At 42.2% G+C, this 19,608-nt stretch overlaps 1 protein-coding gene across 1 annotated transcript; it reads left to right on the top strand.

Annotated features, from left to right (window-relative positions):
* Positions 1-56: 56 nt before the first annotated feature.
* LOC116984643 (SPRY domain-containing SOCS box protein 3-like) lies at positions 57-17,341 on the top strand. Its single transcript, XM_033038899.1, has 5 exons — positions 57-152; positions 11,532-11,716; positions 13,440-13,571; positions 14,900-15,090; positions 16,373-17,341. Exons 2-5 carry the CDS (start codon positions 11,539-11,541, stop codon positions 16,565-16,567), a joined length of 696 nt encoding a protein of 231 aa, XP_032894790.1. The 5' UTR covers positions 57-152; positions 11,532-11,538; the 3' UTR covers positions 16,568-17,341.
* The last annotated feature ends 2,267 nt before the right edge of the window (positions 17,342-19,608 follow it).

The following is a 19,608-nucleotide window of genomic DNA, read 5'->3' as shown; positions in this document are numbered from 1 at the left end:
GCGTCTACGCTAAGGAAATGTTAAATTTAGGGGCGGGTTTAGTTACTGACCCCAGCCAATGACCGAGGGAGCTGTCACGGGTTGGCCAGAGCCGCGTGTTTACAACTCCTTCCACTTCTAGGACTGCAGAGGGGTTAAAGCGAGAGGTGTGGGTAAGTGTGGGAAATGAAAGGAGAGGTGTGGGTAAGTGCAGTAGGTTAGAGAGGAATGGGTAATTGCAAGTGAATCAGATCTTGCAGTTAATAGTCTAGTTGTTTCCAGCCAGTGGGCTCAACACGCTCTAATAATTCCCACAGACCCGTGATGCAGATGCTGACCACATCTCGGGAGCATCGGGAGCAAACCACCATGTGCAGTTCCATGTATCTACAAGACTCTAATCCTCCCAGCCACTCTTTCATGTAGATATACAACTGCATATTTCCCACCCAACTCTGTGTCACCTCTGGCAGATACCCACCATCTTCGGTTACGTTCAGATGCCCTCGGCATTCTCCCTGCTCTACGTCCTCGTGTCGTTTACTGTGGTTCCTGGATTTGTGCAAGTCAGGAATTATTGCCCAAATGATTTCAGGAACTTTCCTACGGCAAGTACAGGTCACAGTCGTAACTCTGAAGGTCGTGGGTTTGAATTGCAAAATCATTTAAATTAATGGTGCAGAAGGCGGTTTTTTAACCTTTTCTGTGCAGGTTTTGCATTAATCCCATGCCAGCTCACGGTTTCACAGTCTCATGGGATAAGGTGCTTTTTGGGTGACGGGCTTTGCCTCGAGTTACAGACAGCAGTTAGAGAATGTCCTCCATTAATGAAATTATTTCCCCCAGCTCTTTGTAATTCATCTAATTTAATTATTTGGCTCCTTATCACGCTCTTCCTAAGCCAAACTGATCATTCTTCTTGTGTACATAATTGTGTACACCTTTCATAACTTTATTTGCAGTTAAATCTCTTCTTAGCCTGTGCTGTTCCATAGAAAACAGCCTCAACCTACAATCATTATTGCTCCAGGGCTGAAAACATCATCTCCTCCATACCCTTTAGGGTGGTATCCCTTTGTGTGATGACCAGAACTGTACACAATACTCTAGCAGTGTCCCATCGATGCTTAATGTAGATCTGACATGAACTCTATGCTGTGGTATTCTTTGCTGCAATTAATTAAGGCAGCTTTTTCATGTACAATCCTAACCCTTTAGGGTGGTATCCCTTTGTGTGATGGTATGTTAGCATTCATAGCAAAATGATTTGAGTATAAGAGCAGGGAGGTTCTACTGCAGTTGTACAGGGTCTTGGTGAGACCACACCTGGAGTATTGCGTACAGTTTTGGTCTCCTAATCTGAGGAAAGACATTCTTGCCATAGAGGGAGTACAGAGAAGGTTCACCAGACTGATTCCTGGGATGGCAGGACTTTCATATGAAGAAAGACTGGATAGACTTGGCTTGTACATGCTAGAATTTAGAAGATTGAGGGGGGATCTTATAGAAACTTACAAAATTCTTAAGGGGTTGGACAGGCTAAATGCAGGAAGATTATTCCCGATGTTGGAGAAGTCCAGAACTAGGGGTCACAGTTTAAGGATAAGAGGGAAGTCTTTTAGGACCGAGATGAGAAAATCATTTTTTACACAGAGAGTTGTGAATCTGTGGAATTCTCTGCCACAGAAGGTAGTTTAGGCCAGTTCATTGGCTATATTTAAGAGGGAGTTAGATGTGGCCCTTGTGGCTAAAGGGATCAGGGGGTATGGAGCGAGGGCAGGGATGGGATACTGAGTTGGATGATCAGCCATGATCATATCGAATGGCGGTGCAGGCTCGAAGGGCCGAATGGCCTACTCCTACACCTATTTTCTATGTTTCTATGTAACCCCTGACCCACATGCCCTGCTGTCTTCACCTATCTGTAGATATGAACACTTGAGGATCCCTCAAGTTCTTAGTTTTAGTTTAGAGATGCAGTATGGAAACTGGCCCTTCAGCCACTGAGTCCACACCGACCATCGATCACCCATTCACACTCATTCTGTGTAATCCCACTTTTGCATCCACTCCCTACACACCAGGGGCCATTTACAGAAGCCAATTAACCTACCAACCTGCTCGTCTTTAGGGTGTGGAAGCACCTGGTAGAAACTCACATGGTCACAGGGAGATCGTGCAAACTGTACACAGACAGCATCCGAGGTCTGGATTGAACCCTGGTCTCTGGCATGTAGAGGCAGTAGCTCTACCAGCTGTGCCACTATGATGCCCCTACTACATTTGTCAACATTTTGTATTGAATTGATACAAAATGTAGAGAATAAAATGCTGAATTTCAATGGGCAGGAAGGTGTCTGTTTTTTGGGTATTTAGTTTGTAGGTTATAGCGCATCAAGTATTAATCCAGGTGGTTGCTCATATAAAGGGGGTTTCACCAATGGGCATTAGGTTTAGGGTAGGAAGGAACTGCAGATGCTGGTTTACATCAAAGATAGACACACAATGCTGGAGTAACTCAGTGGGACAGGCAGCATCTCTGTATAGAAGGAATGGGTGTTTATTTACTCTCCTCTAACTACCTTAACTGTCGTCTAATTCTCATGCCTATTACCTTAAATATATCTTACATATTAGCCTATGCTAAGGAAAATGGTCTTTTCGATTCTGGTCTTCTAGACCTCATAGAAAAGCATTTTGATTGACTCTAAATAACATAACACAAACTTAACCAGTCTCCACTCTTAATTAAACGTTTACATGCTTGGCAACATCTTTGAAAATCTCCTCTGAACCCTCTCATCCTTTTGGTAATTTGGTGCCTAGAATTGCACTCAATGCTCTCAATAAGGCCTACTTAAAATTGCATCCAATATTCATCCACAAATATTTCAAAATATTTGGGAATACAAAAAGTATATGTTTTTATCTTTAACAAAATTTTTCATGATACTTTAATTTCAATCTTAAAAGTCTGCCTCACATATTAGCCTCACATATCACAAAAATGTTTAACGTATGAGCTAAAGTTTGTAGTTTACCCTTCCTGGTTTGGTGCTTGTGTGAATAAGATCGGCTGCCATCAAGCCTGATGACGTAAAGGCTGCAAAACTTGGGAGATCTATGGGAGCAGCTGAAGGTGTAAAGACCGCAGCCAGAGGGAATGCTGGAAAGGCAGCTTTCTTTAAGGTCCGCAGAGAGCACCATTGCTTTGCTGCTGTCTGTGGATTCCCCCCCATCAAAAAGCACAATGGGAATAATGTTCACTATGCAACAAATCCAGATCAAAATGATAAGAGAAGCATCACCCACTATACAGCCTTTTTATGAACTCACAAAAGCTTTTGGCTTTGTCACCTGAGAGGAATCCCTCTCATCTTTGCCAATTCTCAGAAATGGGTTCCATTTCCTCATTTGACATGCAAACTTTAATCCTAATCAACAGATCCAGTACAGACCCAATCCCACCACAAGCTGGGAACAAGCAAATACTTGCTTGGTCCCACATTCCTCTCAATCTTCCTCACTGCTGTACGGCACGTCACTTCCAACAATCTTAAAACTGAAGCAAATAAAGGCAAACTGAAGAACTAACCTTGAAGGAGAGAGAGAAAACAACACGCATAAACTTATATATTTTTGAATTCATATAACATCCCTAAATGACAGGTACAAATTACTAAATAACGTGTGTGGACAAAAATATTGGAGAAACTCAGCGGGTGAGATGTTGCCTTACCCGCTGAGTTTCTCCAGCATTTTTGTCTACCTTCCATTGTTCCAGCATTTGCAGTTCCTTCTTAAAATAACATGGGTGAATGACTGTGACTGCACAGAAGAAGCCTGTGCTCGCGGTCTGAAGCCCTTAATGACAGTAAGTTTTAAGAAATTCTGCCGTGAATTCTATTCAAAGGAACGCGTCTTGGTCAAAACACAATTATATTGACTGGAATGCAGATCGATGTATTGGTGACACATTGTATAACTACGTGTTAACTACTGGCTGTGAACAAGTGCTAACAGTGGTAGTTAACAAATCGTTTTCGTCTCAGTTGAATCAAGTGTTAAACGATTCCAATCTTTCTGCAGCACTCATTAAACCCGAGCTGGAAACTGAAAAGTAGGGGATCGCCATCCCCCTGCATACCCCCCAATTCCATCACTGGGGCGACAGTATTGAGAGTTAACCATGGGGCTGTGTTGTTGTTGGTGAGGAATTTCATCTACTGGGGTCGATGCTGAGGGGATAGAGTGTGTTGCCCACCAGCCTGGCGTGGGACCCCATTAGGCGCGGGGCCCAATTGGGAGCAATTGGTCCAATTGGCTTAAGGCTGGCCCTGCCAGTGCATGGAGGATATGGGTATTGTGCAGCGCTCGACAGCCCATGGGCTTCCCCACTCCATATGGTCCCTAAGTCGTCCTGCGGGTGGAGACCGTGCGGGGACTCCTGCCGCCTTAACAACGCCATGACTGCGGACCGCTACCCAGTCCCGCACATCCAGGCTTTCACGGCCTGTTTAGACGGGGCAAAAATATTTTCCAAAGTTGATCTGGTGCGCGGATACCGCCAGATCCCCGTCCACCCCAATGATGTGCCCAAGACTGCCATCATTACCCCGTTCGGCCTGTTTGAGTGGTTGCAGATGCCGTTCGGCCTCAAGAATGCCGCGCAAGCCTTTCAGCGGCTTATGGACATGCTTATGGACTTCATGTTTATATACCTGGATGACATTTTGGTCGCCAGCCGCTCCCGCCAGGAGAACTGCGCATATCTCCGGGTGCTGTGCTAGCATCTCAGGGACCACGACCTTGTCATTAACCCCGCCAAATGCCAGTTTGGTCTCGACTCCATTTCTTTCCTCGGCCACCACCGTCCCCTTCCGCCAAGGTGGAGGCGATGCTCTGCCTGAGCCAGCTGCCTGCCCCTTTTCCGGGGTTACATCTGCGCCCGGGTAGTACTGGAGAGGGACTAAGCGTTGTCCATGGGCACCCTGGGGGATTTCCGTTGGGCACCGAGGTGGGTTGAGTATATCCTGGACAAGGATTGTAATATAGTTGTTTAGTAGTTTACTTGGTATATCTGTTTTGTCTTGTACTATGGTGGTGGGTTCTGTTTTGTTTTATTGTGTTGTAAGTACTATTTTAATGTTTGAATAAATATTTTTGATTTTTTTTTAAATGGTGGAGGCGATTTGGCAGCTTCCCCGGCCGCACACCGTAAAAGGGCTCCAGGAGTTCGTGGGCATGATCAACTTCGCTCACTGTTTTGTGCTAGCGGCGGCCCGGGTCATGCGGCCTTTGTTGCAGTGTTTGGGACGCGGAGACCACGGCCGCTTTTGACGAGGCCAAGGTGGCGCTTGCTAACGCCACCATGCTGCTGCCCCAACCACCCTCACTGTCGACGCTTCTGATACTGCCGTCGGGCATACTGCACCCCCCCGAGCGGAACTATAGTGCTTTTGACTGCGAGCTCCTGGACCTCTATTTGGCGGTTCGACACTTCCGGTATTTCCTGGAGGGCAGACCCTTCACGGCTTTCACTGACTAAAAGCCTCTCATTTTTGTGTTCGCGAAGGTGTCCGACCCCTGGTCCGCTCGCCAGCAACGGCAGCTGCCGTTCAGCTCAAAGTTTACCACCAGTGTGCAGCACGTGGCGGGTGAGGAGTTTAACCAGGTCGCTGACGCCTTTCTTCGCCCTGCTATTCATGCTGTTCTGTCCGAAACCCGGGCATTGATTATTCTGGACTGGCTGCTGCGCAACGGGATGGGCACGAGATGCTTCCCTGTTTCGGGGTTCGTGTTGGAGGACATCCTGCTCAGGCCCTCGGGCGTGACGGTCCTTTGTGATGTCTCCACCGAGCAGCCGCGGCCCATCATCCCTGCGGTTTGGCGACGGCGTATTTTCGACTCTATCCACGGTCTGGCCCATCCTTCCATCTGGGCGACTACTGCGTTGGTGGCGGCCAAGTTCATCTGGCATGTTCGTCTCCCTGCCAGATGTCCAAGGTCCAACGTGCGCCCCTCCAAGATTTCACCGTCCCTCAGCACCAGTTCAATCACATTCACGTCGACCTGGTGGGTCCCCTGCCGCCGTCCCTAGGTGTCACCCACCTGCTAACCATTGTGGACTGTTTCACGTGGTGGCCCGAGGCCGTCACGCTCCCTGACACCTCGGCCGTGGCTTGTACTCGGGCTCTCGCGGCCCACTGGGTGGCATGTTTTGGAGTTCCCGCCGACATCTCCTCGGAACGTGGTGGTCAGTTCATCTCTCCTGCGGTCGGCTATGGCCCAGCTGTACGGCGCACAGCTGCATCATACTATTGCGTACCATCCTCAGGCCAACGACTTGGTCGAGCGTTTTCACCGGCACCTGAAGTCCTCGTTGAAAGCACGACTCACGGGCCCTGATTGGGCAGATGCATTGCCTTGAGTGTTGCTGGGGATCCGCACGGCCCCATAGGCAGATTTGGCCACGTCTTCTGCTGAGTTGGTTTATGGCTCCCCACTGAAGGTACCCGGTGATTTTCTTCCAGTGGCTCGTTGGCAGCAGGAACCCCTTTCGTCTGTGCTGGCGCACCTCCGTGAGAAAGTGGGTGGGCTAGCCCCTGTTCCGACCTCTCGCCACGGTGTTGCTCCATCCTATGTTCCGCCTGCGCTCAGGGACTGCCAATTTGGTTTCCTCCGCAGAGACTCGCACCGGACTCCGATGCAGCGCCCTTATGAGGGTCCCTTCCGGGTGTTGCAACCTGGCATCGTGACTTTTGGATGTCGGGGGCCGGCAGGAGGTCGTTTCGGTGGCCCGCCTCAAGCCCGCCCACCTGGATGTTGATAGCCCAGTGTTGGTGGCCCAGCCCCATCGTCGAGGTCGTCCGCTGGCCATCCCGCTTTCGCCGGTTGCACCTGTTGTGCCTGTTGTGCCTGTTCTACCTGGTCCTCCTGTCTCCACACGGTCTGGCTGCCTGATTTGGACTTGTTTTCTTTCCTCTGGTTCTGGGGGGGGGGGGGAGAGAGTCCTAGTGGTGGGGTTGGGAAGTCAGAACCCTCGTCATTGGTCGGCACTGTCACGTGACCGCGGGGGTTCGTTCGCGGACTTTTTAGTTAGTTATTAGCGCTCCTTCTATCGACAGGAGCTGTGTCCGTTAGCTAGACTAGGTACGCGGTTTTTACGAGCTTCTGTTTGTGTTTTGTCAATAAAAATCATTTCGCTCAACCTGCCTGGTCTCACTACACAGTCTTGCTGACAAAATGGATATGTGTAATGAATAGGTTGGTGTTGTCTTTATTGCCAACTTAGGAGAGGAATTGAGTGTAAGGACAGGGAGCAGAGTTATGGTGGAGACTGAAGACACTGGCATCAGTGTTTCAAACATTTAGTGGGAGGAAATATATTCTCACATAAGTTAGACTAAGTTTGACAAGGAGTAAATTTAAGACAGATCAGAAGCAAAATTCATCTGAAGGAAAATGCACATTATGCACAGAAATCAGATTCAATACATTGAAATTGGTAAAAATATTAAAATGACAGGAAGAACTGAAAGATCATGTAGCCCAAGTTATAATCAAATGTACAAGAAGTTAACATGCAAGTACAAGAAGTTAACAATTCAATAACAATGTACAATAAGTTAATTATAATTCCTTTGCAGAATAATCATAATACATAAAGTTTTATAAATGGCCAAATATCATTGCAGGGAAGCAAGATTAATGTCAATTAAATAAAGACACAAAATACTAAATTATTCAAGCCTTATCAGCATATTATTTCTGACTTTCTGTTGATTTTTACTTATCAACATATATAGTGGATAACAGAAAGATGACCTACTTGGGAAAAAGATGGAATGGCCACCAGCAGAAATGTATTGTTGTTTTAAGGATATTTAATTTCAGAATTCTCTCACCAGTAACATTTCCAACCTAATATTGCTGCTGATTTAATTAATGTTGCCAATTAATAAATCAAAAAGCCCTTATGAACTTAGCATCAGTTCATCGAGAAGTGCAGAATTTAATTATTTAGTTCAAGGAGGACTATGGATCAATCCTTTTACTGTTCAGTGATCTGATCTCAGACAGAGTTCTGATTGTTATTTTAGAATTCCTGTTATTATCTCTGGGAGAGGATGGAGAAAGAATCATGTGTATTTTCCTTCAGTATATCATCTGGTATTCATTATATAGAAGAGTTGCAGGTGAGAATGCGCCATTCTTCAAAACCTACCAACTGAACAAACCTTGGGTGAAATGTGGGAGGGCTTTGTCAGTAATTCAAGAAAAAATGGAAAATGAAAGAACACTGTTTCTTTGTATACTGGTTCACAACCCCAAATCCTTGTATTTTTAAGAAAAATGGTCTGTGAATGCTAAATAGGGAATCAGTATCCCACATTTTGTAAACTGATCACAGATATTTTCTGTTATTTATTGGTCATCCAAGAGCAATTTGAGCGTGTTAACTTCTTGTAGATTTGTATTTATTATTTGTGAAGATTGAGAGATTTTCTAATTTCTTCATACCAAGCTCTAGAAAAGTTAAAGTTTTCCAACAAACTATAGTATCAAATTATCTTATCCCTAGCCTTTGTAGTTCAGACACCATAATTTCCAATTTCATCATGGTAAATTGTGAAATTAATTACGTCTAATCATATGTTGGCTAGCAACAGATAAAATATCTGTAGAGATGCCTGGAATGTTGGTTAAGCAACAATCTTTCAATCAAATTTGTTAAGGGAGGGACTGGCCAGGCCATCTCAATACAACATTCTAACATCTGTTCTGCACTGTGTGGTTACTTCTGGGTAACTTGGAATGGCAACATCAATAATAAAGCACCTTCAGTATAATGAAAACATCCCATGGCATTTCACAGGATAGTGAACAAATAAAGTTAAGCTGAACATCCAGCTTTATTCATTTAAAGGATCTGGGCATCACACACTGAGCCAACATTTAATTTTGCAGCTTTGGTTGCCCTTGAGAATGAGTTGCCTTCATGAACCATTGCAGTCTTTGAGGTGTGCACACACTCATAAAGCTGTTAGAGGCCGTTCCAAGATTTTGTCCCAGGATTTTGTTGGAGGTTGAGGGGAGACTTAAACATAGAAACATAGAAAATAGGTGCATGAGGAGGCCATTCGAGCCAGCACCCCCATTCATTGCGATCATGGCTGATCGTCCCCAATCAATAACCCGTGCCTGCCTTCTCCCCATAATAGAAGTTGAATAGACGATAGAAGTATATAAATTTATGAGAGGCATAGATAGGGTAGACAGTCAAAACCTTGTTCTCAGGATGGAGATTTCGAACACTAGTGGGTGGCATGGTGGTGCAGCGGTAGAGCTGCTGCCTTACAGTCCCGCAAACCTGGGTTCGATCCTGACTATGATTGTTGTCTGTACAGAGTTTGTACTTTACAATACAATACAATACAATTCAATTTATTTGTCATTTGGACCCCTTGAGGTCCAAACAAAATATCGTTTCTGCAGCCATACATTACAAAACAAAAAGACCCGAGACACAACACAGTTTACACAAACATCCATCACATCGCTGTGATGGAAGGCAAAAAAACTTATCTCTCCACTGCACTCTCCCCCCTGATGTCAGAGTCAGAGTCAAAGTCAAAGCCCCCGGCTGGCGATGGCAATTGTCCCGCGGCCATTAAAGCCACGCCGGGTGATGCAAGGTCGCACACCGGGTCTAGTTGTTAGAGCCCCCGGCGTGCGCTCGCAAAGTCCCACGGCCATTCCAAGGCCCCGCTCAGGTGCTCTTCAACCCCGCAACTCGGGCGGGAGAAGTCGCCGTTGCGGAAGCCCCGAAAAGCGGTCTCTCAGCAGGGACCCGTGGGCTCCCGGTGCCGCCGTCCGCCAAACCCGCAGTTGCAGCCTCCGAATCTCCGGGGGTCGGGTCGCAGCAGCGTCCACCACAGCTCCACCCGCTCTGGACTCGGCCAGCCCCGTGACAGTGAGTAGTCGGCAGCTCCGCAGCTGGAACCCCAGGTCGTTCCTGTTGGAGGCCGCTCCACGTTGCAGCCCCAACGACAACGGAGACCCGACAAAGAAAAGGTCGGGTCTCCCGTGCAGGGGAAAGATTTTAAAGTTACCCCCTCCCCCCCACACACATACCCCAACAAAAAAAATAACAAAAACTACATAAAAACGAGACAAAAAATAATAAAAACACAGACGGACTGCAGAGGTCGCTGCTGACGAGAGTCGCGCCGCCCACCTACTTTCTTCCTGGGGCCGCGTAGGTTTACTCCGGGTGCTCTGGTTTCCTCCCACACACCAAAGATGTATAAGCTTGTAGGTTAATTGGCTTTGGTAAAGACTGTAAATTATCCCTAGTGTGTAGGATAGTGCTAGTGTATGGGGATTGCTGGTCTTAGTGGGCTGAAGGTCCTGTTTCCACACTGTATCTCTGAACGAAACTAAATAGAGGGCATAACTATTAGCGAAGGCGGAAAGTTTAATGGCGATGTGCTGGCCAATGTTTTTACACAGAGAGTAGTGGGGCCCCGGAATGCATTGCCGAGTGTGGTGGGGGAGACAGATATGATAGTGGCGTTTAAGAGGCTTTACATAGGCACATAGAAATGCAGGGAATTGAGGGATATGGGTCATGTGCGGGCAGATGAGATCAGTTTAACTTGGCATCATGTTCGGCACGAACATTGAGGGTCGGAGTGCTAGTCCTGTGCTGTACTGTTCCATGTTCTATGACAGTAAAGGAATTGTGATTTATTTCCCTATTAGAATATACATTGCTTGGAGGGCAACTTCTAGGTGTTGGTGTTCCGCTGCATTTGCTGCTCTGTCCTTCTTTCCGGTAAAGGTAATGGGTTTGGAAGATGCTGTCTAAGGAGACTGGGTGTGTTGCTGCAATACATCCTGTAGTTGGTACAAACTGCTGCCACTGTGCATCGGTGGTGGGGTGAGTGAATGGTTGTAAATGGAATATTTATCAAATGAGTTGCTGTGACCTGTATGGAGTCGAGTTTCTTGACCTCTTGAAGCTGCGCTCATCCTGGCAAGTGGGGGGTTATTCTATCACTCTTGACATGAGCCTTGCAGATGGTGGACAGGCTACGGGAGCTTGGAGGTTAGTTACTCATGGCTGGATTCATCGTTGTTTTTGTGGTCACAATGTGAATATGGCTAATCTAGCTCAGTTTCCAGTAGATGATAATCCCCAGTTGACAATAAGAGGTGAGATATAAGAGGGAAGTGATCAAAAATTTGGCCAAAGGTAAGTTTTAAGGTGCATCTTAAAGAAGAGAGAGACAACAGAACTGTAAACTGTGAGTTTAGGACTTTGACAACTCATGGTACAGCAATCAATCATTAACATTCAAAGAAACTAAAGAGGCCAGAATTTGAAGTGCATCAATTTTACAAGAGTTATGGAACCTGACGTATTTATAGAATGGGGCAAATCTATGGAGATATTTTAAACCAAAGATTACCTTTGAATGAAGATATTTCTTAATTGATGGTAAAAATAGATCCTTATTATAATCTGTTTCTGGTTATGCCATTAGATTGACAATGCAGTTTCCCTGTTTACCTCAGTCCATCACAAGTGGTTTTGTTGAGGAACATTGGGTATGGGACGTTCATGCAAAGTCACCAGCAGTGCAACTTTCTCCTTGTCGGAGAGCTGTTTACTTCCATATTGATCCCATCGTGCAAAGTGAAGGTACAGCTGGAGTGAGAGGAACCAAAGGTGATTTCATATTTTTGTTCTTTGGTCCAAATTAACACAAGACTAAATGAAGCTTTATTTCATATACACTATAAGGTGTTTCATTTAACACATCTAGAACATCAATGGTGATCAACTCCCTAACTCTAGGGCCATCTTCCTAAATCTGGAGCCATCCAGTGCCTTTCAAATTCCACTTGCTACAGCAAACCTTTCCAGTATGTGAAACAGATTGGGTTTTTTTATGGACATGATCGTAAGGGTTAGAGTTAAATACCATCATTTTCCTTTAATTAAAATGGAAAAAAAATCAATAGTTGGTATATGTAAAAATTCAAAAAGGCATCAGGAGGTAGTATAGAAATCACTTTCTCATCCAGGGAAAAAAAAAATGCCCCTCTAGTGATTCTGAAATTTGGTTGTTCAACCAGCGAGCAATCACGATTGATTAGGAATTCAATCACATTTGTCTTAAAACTTAACTTAAAAATTAAAACATAAAAAAACATGCCACCAGGTGAATTCAATGCAAAAAATTGGCTCTGTCGCACCTTCCCAGGGCAATTTAGAAATATTACGTAAGTGTTGACCTTGGATAACATTTCTTTTCTGGCTCAGTTAACATTGTTAAACATCCTTTTTCATCATATTTCATTTGCTGACCTTATGTCAATGTTCTCACAAATAATGTTTGTCAGATTATTTGTTCATCAATTATTATTAATTCTCTCCAGTCATTGTAACCATCATTTTTTCCAGCAGGCCTGGTCCATTTTATATTCTGAAGATAGGCACTAAAAGCTGGAGTACCTCACCAGGTCAGGCAGGATATCTGGAGGAAAGGAATAGGTGATGATTCAGGTCGAAACCTTCCTTGAGACTAAAGAAGGGTCTCGACCCGAAACACACCCATTCCATTTCTCCAGAGATGCTGTCTGATCCACTGCGCAACTCCAGCAATTTGGGTCCATCTTCGGTGTAAACCAGCATCTGCAGTTCCTTCCTGCACATTTTATATTCTGTTTTCTCTGTCCAGCCGGCCTTCCAATTTTGCAGTAATTGTATCCTCCAAAACCAAATATAGAAAACCACGAACGAATAGCATTCCTTTCTTTAAAGTCTTGCTTTCCTGTTGCAAGAGCGATGTTGACATGTTTTAAAGCAGATTATTAATGGTCAATTGAAACCGCACATTGAGGGATATACAAATTTCCAGAATTTTGTTCCCGCAGTTGCTGCCTAATCAGCTGCAGGTTTCTCAAATTTTATGTTTCTATTTCAGATTTTCAGCATCGACAGCTTTTTTTAATTGACATAAAATTTTGCACATTGTGTGGAAGTGTACCATTAGATCGTAAGACATAGGACTAGAATCAGGCTATTTGGCCCATTGAGTTTGCTCCGCCATTCAATCATGGCTGATCTATTTTCCCCTCTTCACCCCTTTGAAGCCCTTACTGATCAAGCACCTATCAATCTCTGTTTTAAAAATACACAATGATTGGGCCGACATATCCATCTGTGGCAATGAATTCCACAAATTCACCACTCCCTGGCTAAAGAAATTCATTATCTCCATTCTAAAGGAACATTTTTATTCTAAGGCTGTGCCCTCTGGTCCTAGACTCTCCCACTACTGGAAACATCCTCTCCACATCCACCCTATGTATGTTTAATACAATGGTCAATAGTGACTAAAATTATTAAATGCTCCTTTTACTTCATCATCATGTTGTTTCTATAGGTTTCATCCATGGAGAGCATTATTGGGAAGTGAAGTTTCTTGAACCCCCCTATGGTACTTCTGTGATGGTGGGTGCTGGGACAAAACAAGCTCTGCTACATCTTGGGAATTATCAATTTAGAAACATGTTAGGTGAGTATCTTCTGTAAATATGGAATTATCTGTTCAATATACCATAATATTTTAAAGTTGGCCTTGCTTTATTTGCATTATTTGTCATTGTCAAATAATCTTTTGACTTCTGCTGCACCCTAGTGGCCCCATCCAGGAGAGATCCAGAGGTTTATCCATGGAACAATCTATCAGTGCTCATAAAGTGATAAAGTCATCAGGAAAGTAAAGGCAGATGCTGGAAACCTTAACGATAAAAGAGACAATATTTATTTGACAATATATATAGAGGGAGAGCCAGAGTTTATGTTTCAAGTTTATGATCTCTTCCAGGAAGTTCTGGTCCACACTACAGAGTTTCTATTTGTTGCTTTTATATTGGTTACCATCACTGATTTCTTCTTTGTCTCTTGTTTTAGAATATGTGTTGACCAAATCTTGCTTCCACAGCGCTTCTCTTTCACTTTCTTTCACTTACACCTTGAGCATTGCAGCTGAAATTCCACCTTTCACATTTGAGGCTACTCATGATTGCAAATAAAATGATAAACATATGTGACTGGCTGTTTGAGAATTCTACATCTGTTAACAACTTACAATATCTGTAAATAATCTGGAACTGTTGTATATCAAAGTTATGCTTTAACAGGTACAACTTTCTTATCCAGTCACCTACGCTGTGATCTCACTGCAAAACTATCAATGTCTCATTGTAGCTCAAAAATACTCACTATATAAAACATGGTATGTTCTTATAGTTATATCAACACAAAAACAGATGTTTTTATTTCTTCTTTGGGATATTATAAGCTTGTTGAGGCATTCATTTACTCCCATCTTGATGATTGACCTATAAATCAAATAGCAAAATTATCCACGTCCAATAAAGTTTGGAATGGGAATTAAATTTAAGTAAATGGGTATAAATTCCTGGATAGACAAAATGATGGAGTAACTCAGTGGGACAGGCAGCATCTCTGGAGAGATGGAATGGGTGGTGTTTCGGGTCAAGACCCTTCTTCAGAAAAAATCCTGATCTATTTACCAGTTTCATTGCTGAAATGTTTTTTTTTTCTATATTTCTTGTCACTTAGACACTTAGAATTTACATTGCTCTAATTTTTGTCATTCTTAGATCTGTGGCTTACTTTTTATTTCCATAATAATCTACATTGCAAAGAAGTAAAGAAGCCTCGGAGCAAGTCCAGATGAAACCATTTCATATGTTTTTGGGCTGGTTTTTAATGGGGCTCATATTGAGTGCTGTTCCTTCATGATGGTAGAAATATTCAGATCAAAGTTGTCTTTGGATTAATCTGTTATTTAACCTAAAGTCACTCTTCTCACAGGAATGGATTCGGAAAGCTGGGGCTTATCTTACAAAGGTACAGTCTGGCATGGTGGACAAAGCAGGCAGTACACTGAACCATTCTACGAGACATCTACGATCATAGGAGTCGATTTAAATCTGTATGATGGTACTATGGTCTTTTATAAAAATGGACTAAATTTGGGGGTTGCATTTACAGGCCTCAATGAGGTAATTAGTACATACCTCCATAGATTTTAGTATTGTTTTTTGTATTATGAGTGACAGAATGACATTTTAATTACCTTGCTCTGGTGAAAAGTAGCTTTATCATATACAGTGGATTCTATTACTTTATTTGCTTGGATGGCACAGTGGATACTAAAATTGTCTCTTGGTCCTGTGAATCCTGTTAAAACCAATAGTATAATATTTTCTTTTCCTGCTCTTTGAGTCTGGTGTGAAGAGCGTGGTGTTTAGTCAGTTTGTTATCGGTACTTTGACCTGTTTGGACGTAATGTTGACTGGATCTCACTAGCCTGAGAGCGTCAGTAAGAGTAGAAAATTGAAATCACCCAGTGTAGTTTTCTCAGGGAGCACAGCAATATCTGGGGGACAATTTAAAAACTGCATTTTACCATGATTTGGGAATTATTTGTAGTGGCTGCATGTCATGTGTCATATTGTCTTATTTCTCAGGGTTCATAGAGTCATAGAGTGATGCAGTGTGGAAACAGGCCCATTGGCCCAAATTGCCCACACCACCCAACATGTCCCAGCTACACCAGTCCCACCTGCCTGTGCTTGGTCCATATCCCTCTAAACCTGTCCTATCCATGTACCTGTCTAACTGTTTCTTAAACGATGAGATAGTCCCAGCCTCAACTACCTCCTCTGGCAGCTTGTTCCATTCACCCACCACCATTTGTGTGAAAACGTTACCCCCTCGGATTCTTATTAATTCTTTTCCCCTTCTCCTTGAACCCATGCCGTTTGGTCCTCGATTCCCCTACTTTGGGCAAGAGACTCAAAGCATCTACCCGATCTAGTCCTCTCATGATTTTGTGTACCTCTATAAGATCACCCCTCATCCTCCTGCGCTCCAAGGAATAGCGACCCAGCCTACTCAACCTCTCCCTATAGCTCACACCCTCTAGTCCTAGTAACATCCTCGTAAATCTTTTCTGAACCCTTTCAAGATTGACAATATCTTTCCAATAACATGGTGCCCAGAACTGAACACAATACTGTCATTAATTGAAAACTTAATATAAAGACACCATGTGTATCCTTTTGAAGATTATAATCTATTTAAAAAAGACCATCCAAACCTTAGACTGTTAAGAAGATCCCTCTTGCATCTGACATGAACAAACATTTTTAAAAAAATGTACGGCACTGAAATAGTGTAAAATATTTTAAGAACGGAGATTAAAGTGGCATATAATAATACTTAATAATAATCAATACAATACTTCATTTCCATACACTGGTTTCTTTTGAATCCTCTCAGGTTGGAGTACCCCTGTATCCTATTGTCAGTTCTACAGCAGCAGAAACAGAACTTCATCTGGAGATGAGAAGCTGTCGGTTTCTGTCACTGCAAGAACAGTGTTTATACACAGTCCTGCAACATCTGGTAGACAAAGTCCACATAGACACACTGCCATTGCCTGAAATCATCAGAAGACAACTTAAAGAATTCTGAGTCTGGCAGAAAATTTAATTACCAAGTTTACTATGCTCGAGAAAGTGGCTTCTGCAGTCTCCTCTAAAACTTACATGCTATGAATTCACAGGGGACAAAACTAAATATAATCCCAAAACGTTAATGTCGTAATGTAGACTTTGTCTTAGAAAACAATTAAGAAGATTGTATTCATATTTAAAAGTGTTTATTGGAGGAGCATGAGTTAGAGAATGCATTCCGTATATTTTTTCATTCTTTTTGGACTTCAAATGTGCTAATGCTTTCAGTCAACCAAAGATGTCAGACATGTTCACAATGAATGACAAAGAAGTATTTGTTTATGATCAATAGTCGGAATTAGATAATATATTTCAAAGTACTTCATGAGAAATATAAGAATGGAAGCCTTTTACCAAAGACTGGGACTCAGGACTGAATCATTTAATGTTTTTGCAATGCAAGGATAATCCAAGAGACGACAGAAAAGGTAAGTGAAGAAGTAAACTTGGTGGGGACCAGCGTTCCAGCATTTTAATTATATATATTTCTAGGATACACTAGGAAAAGTAAGTAAGAGTTAAATGATTTACTATGTTCTTAGGACCAGAATAAGCTGTATGACATTTAAAGACAATAGGAGTGCTGAAACCTACAAATTTAATTTGCATAGTTAGGTCACAATATTTTACTGGCCAAACAATCAAATAGTGACATTTTGAAAAGGTAATACATTCAGCCTTCATTTTATTAGCTTTTTATAGCCAACCTTTTTTTTTTCTTTTTTTTTAATTTGTATTTTATTTTTATTTTTTTATATAAGAAAAAGAAAACAATAGAAAGGGGAAAAAGTGGAAAAATAGATGGTAGAGAGTAGAAAAACGTGAAGTGTGTATATAAAAAAAAAAAAAAAAGAAAAAAGAAAAAGTGGCAAGTAGAAATAGAAGAGAAGGCCCTTAAAGGAGAATTTTTCAAATCTGTATTCGGAGATGTAGATCTATCCACGTCATGAACTGAAATCAGCAATCCTTATGGTACCGCTGCATCACATGATTCCAGTAGTAATACATAAAGTTAGGTAATGATAAACCCCCAACTTCTTTAGATTTGCACAAATGCTTTCGTTGAATTCTATGTGTTCTGTAATCCCATATAAAATTAGTGATAGCGGAATCTAGTTTTTTGAAAAAATATTTTGGAATATATATTGGGATCGCTTGAAACAAATATATTAATTGTGGTAAGAAAGTCATTTTTATAGCGTTAATTCTACCTATCAATGAGAGCGGAAGCGTTTTCCAAAATTTAATCATATCATTCAGTTTATTTAATAGTGGTATAAAATTGGCACTAAATAATGATTTGTGTCTTCTCGTAATTTGAATACCCAGATACTTGAATTTTTCTGTTGCAATTTTGAAGGGTTTATAGCCAACCTTTAACTTTTTAATATTTATTCTTTAATTTACAAAATGTAATATATAATATTAATGTTTAAAAATATAAATGTTCTTCTTGCATATGGCATGCACAGCCTAAAGTTGTAGGTCAACTTGTTCTGTTTGATCTTTTGTTTGTGCACGTCGGGTTGATTGCATTAGTCGAAACGGTAGACCACGTGAAGGTTGCAATCTCCCACCTCAAAAATATCATTGTAAGTGTAAGAATATAATAATAACTTTTGCTAGTCATTAAAAAAGATATGTTCATGTTTGTGAAAGCGTTAAACAGTATTCACAAAAAACAAACAGAAGTTCTTAGTTAAACAATTTTACTCCAACATACAACTTTAAAATTATGTTAACTTTGCCTGAGGAGATACTATTCATATATTCAGTTGAGCACAGATGAGTTCTTAGTTCAACGTGTAAATTGAAAGTATGCATTTGGTAAGATGATTTTGCTGGTCATCTCAGCTCATTTTGTATATCTATTTTGTTTACTATTGTTGGAAGAGCAGCAATGATGGAGACAGGTGCCAGGTTCCATTTGGAAAAATGTTATATGGTAGGAAACATACTGAAGGGAATGGAAGGCAAGAAGATTGGGTAGAGTTTCTCCTTAAGAAAACATAAGGAATCTGGCGGACATTATACATGTTTTAAGTCAATGCTATTTGCCATATCAATAACAAAAAAACTGCACAAATAATTATTAAGAAAAAGCATGTGAAAGCAATCATGACAGTGAGGAGCTGAGGAGATTTTTGAAAACATTGAAGGATCCTTCAGTGTTATTTTCTTTTCTTAAACAACACAATTCACTTAAACTTCCTTGAACTGTGAAACAAAGTCAATGGCGAGTCCAGGAATTCAACAGAGTGGAACAGTAAGTATTATAGTAATGTTTGATCCTTTTAAACCAAAGATTTAGAAACAGATAAATGGCTGAGAGGGAATTATTTAAAATTTTATTTAAGGAATTTTACTCTTTTGAATGGACATTTCATGGACAAAATGCAAAATGCAGAATCTACACGGAGAATCTAGTTCAGGGTTGCTGTAGTGTTCATTGCCAGATATGTTAAATGGAAGTTGTGATTTGTCACACAAACCTTTTGAGTTATCCTGTCCCTCTTATACACAACAATGTCATGGGAAATATAGACACAAAATGTTGGAGTAACTCAGCGGGTCAGGCAGCATCTCTGGAGAGAAGGAATGGGTGACTTCTCGGGTCGAGACCATTCTTCAGAATGTCATGGGGAGAGTATATTACTGTCTATCCTATCTACGCCCCTCATAACTGTGTACACGTGAGAATTCTCTGCGCCAAGGAAAACAACCCCAGCCTTATCTAATCTCTCTTTATAATTGAGATCCTCATTCCAGGTAATATCCTGGTGAATCACCTCCATACCATCTCCTGGGGAAGCAGGTCAGGCAGCTTCTCTGGAGAAAAGGAAAAGGTGACGCTTCGGGTCTGAAGAAGGGTCTCGACCCAAAGCATCACCTATTCCTTTTCTCCAGAAATGCTGCCTAATCCATTGAGTTACTCCATAATATTCCAGAAATGGACTCACCAATGCTTTAGAGAGCTGTACTGTACATAACCTCTGTGCT

This window comes from Amblyraja radiata, chromosome 20 (genome assembly GCF_010909765.2).
Source record: "Amblyraja radiata isolate CabotCenter1 chromosome 20, sAmbRad1.1.pri, whole genome shotgun sequence".
NCBI classification, from domain to species: domain Eukaryota; kingdom Metazoa; phylum Chordata; class Chondrichthyes; order Rajiformes; family Rajidae; genus Amblyraja; species Amblyraja radiata.
Note: the sequence above shows the minus strand (reverse complement) of the source record. Positions and strands in the feature narration are given on the sequence as shown.

Excerpts from the sequence above, each read along its gene's own strand:
- LOC116984643 (XM_033038899.1), top strand. The coding sequence starts at position 11,539 with ATGCAGTTTCCCTGTTTACCTCAGTCCATCACAAGTGGTTTTGTTGAG. Across the intron at positions 11,717-13,439 it reads TGGAGTGAGAGGAACCAAAG|GTTTCATCCATGGAGAGCAT; the intron begins GTGATTTCATAT and ends TTGTTTCTATAG. Across the intron at positions 13,572-14,899 it reads TCAATTTAGAAACATGTTAG|GAATGGATTCGGAAAGCTGG; the intron begins GTGAGTATCTTC and ends CTCTTCTCACAG.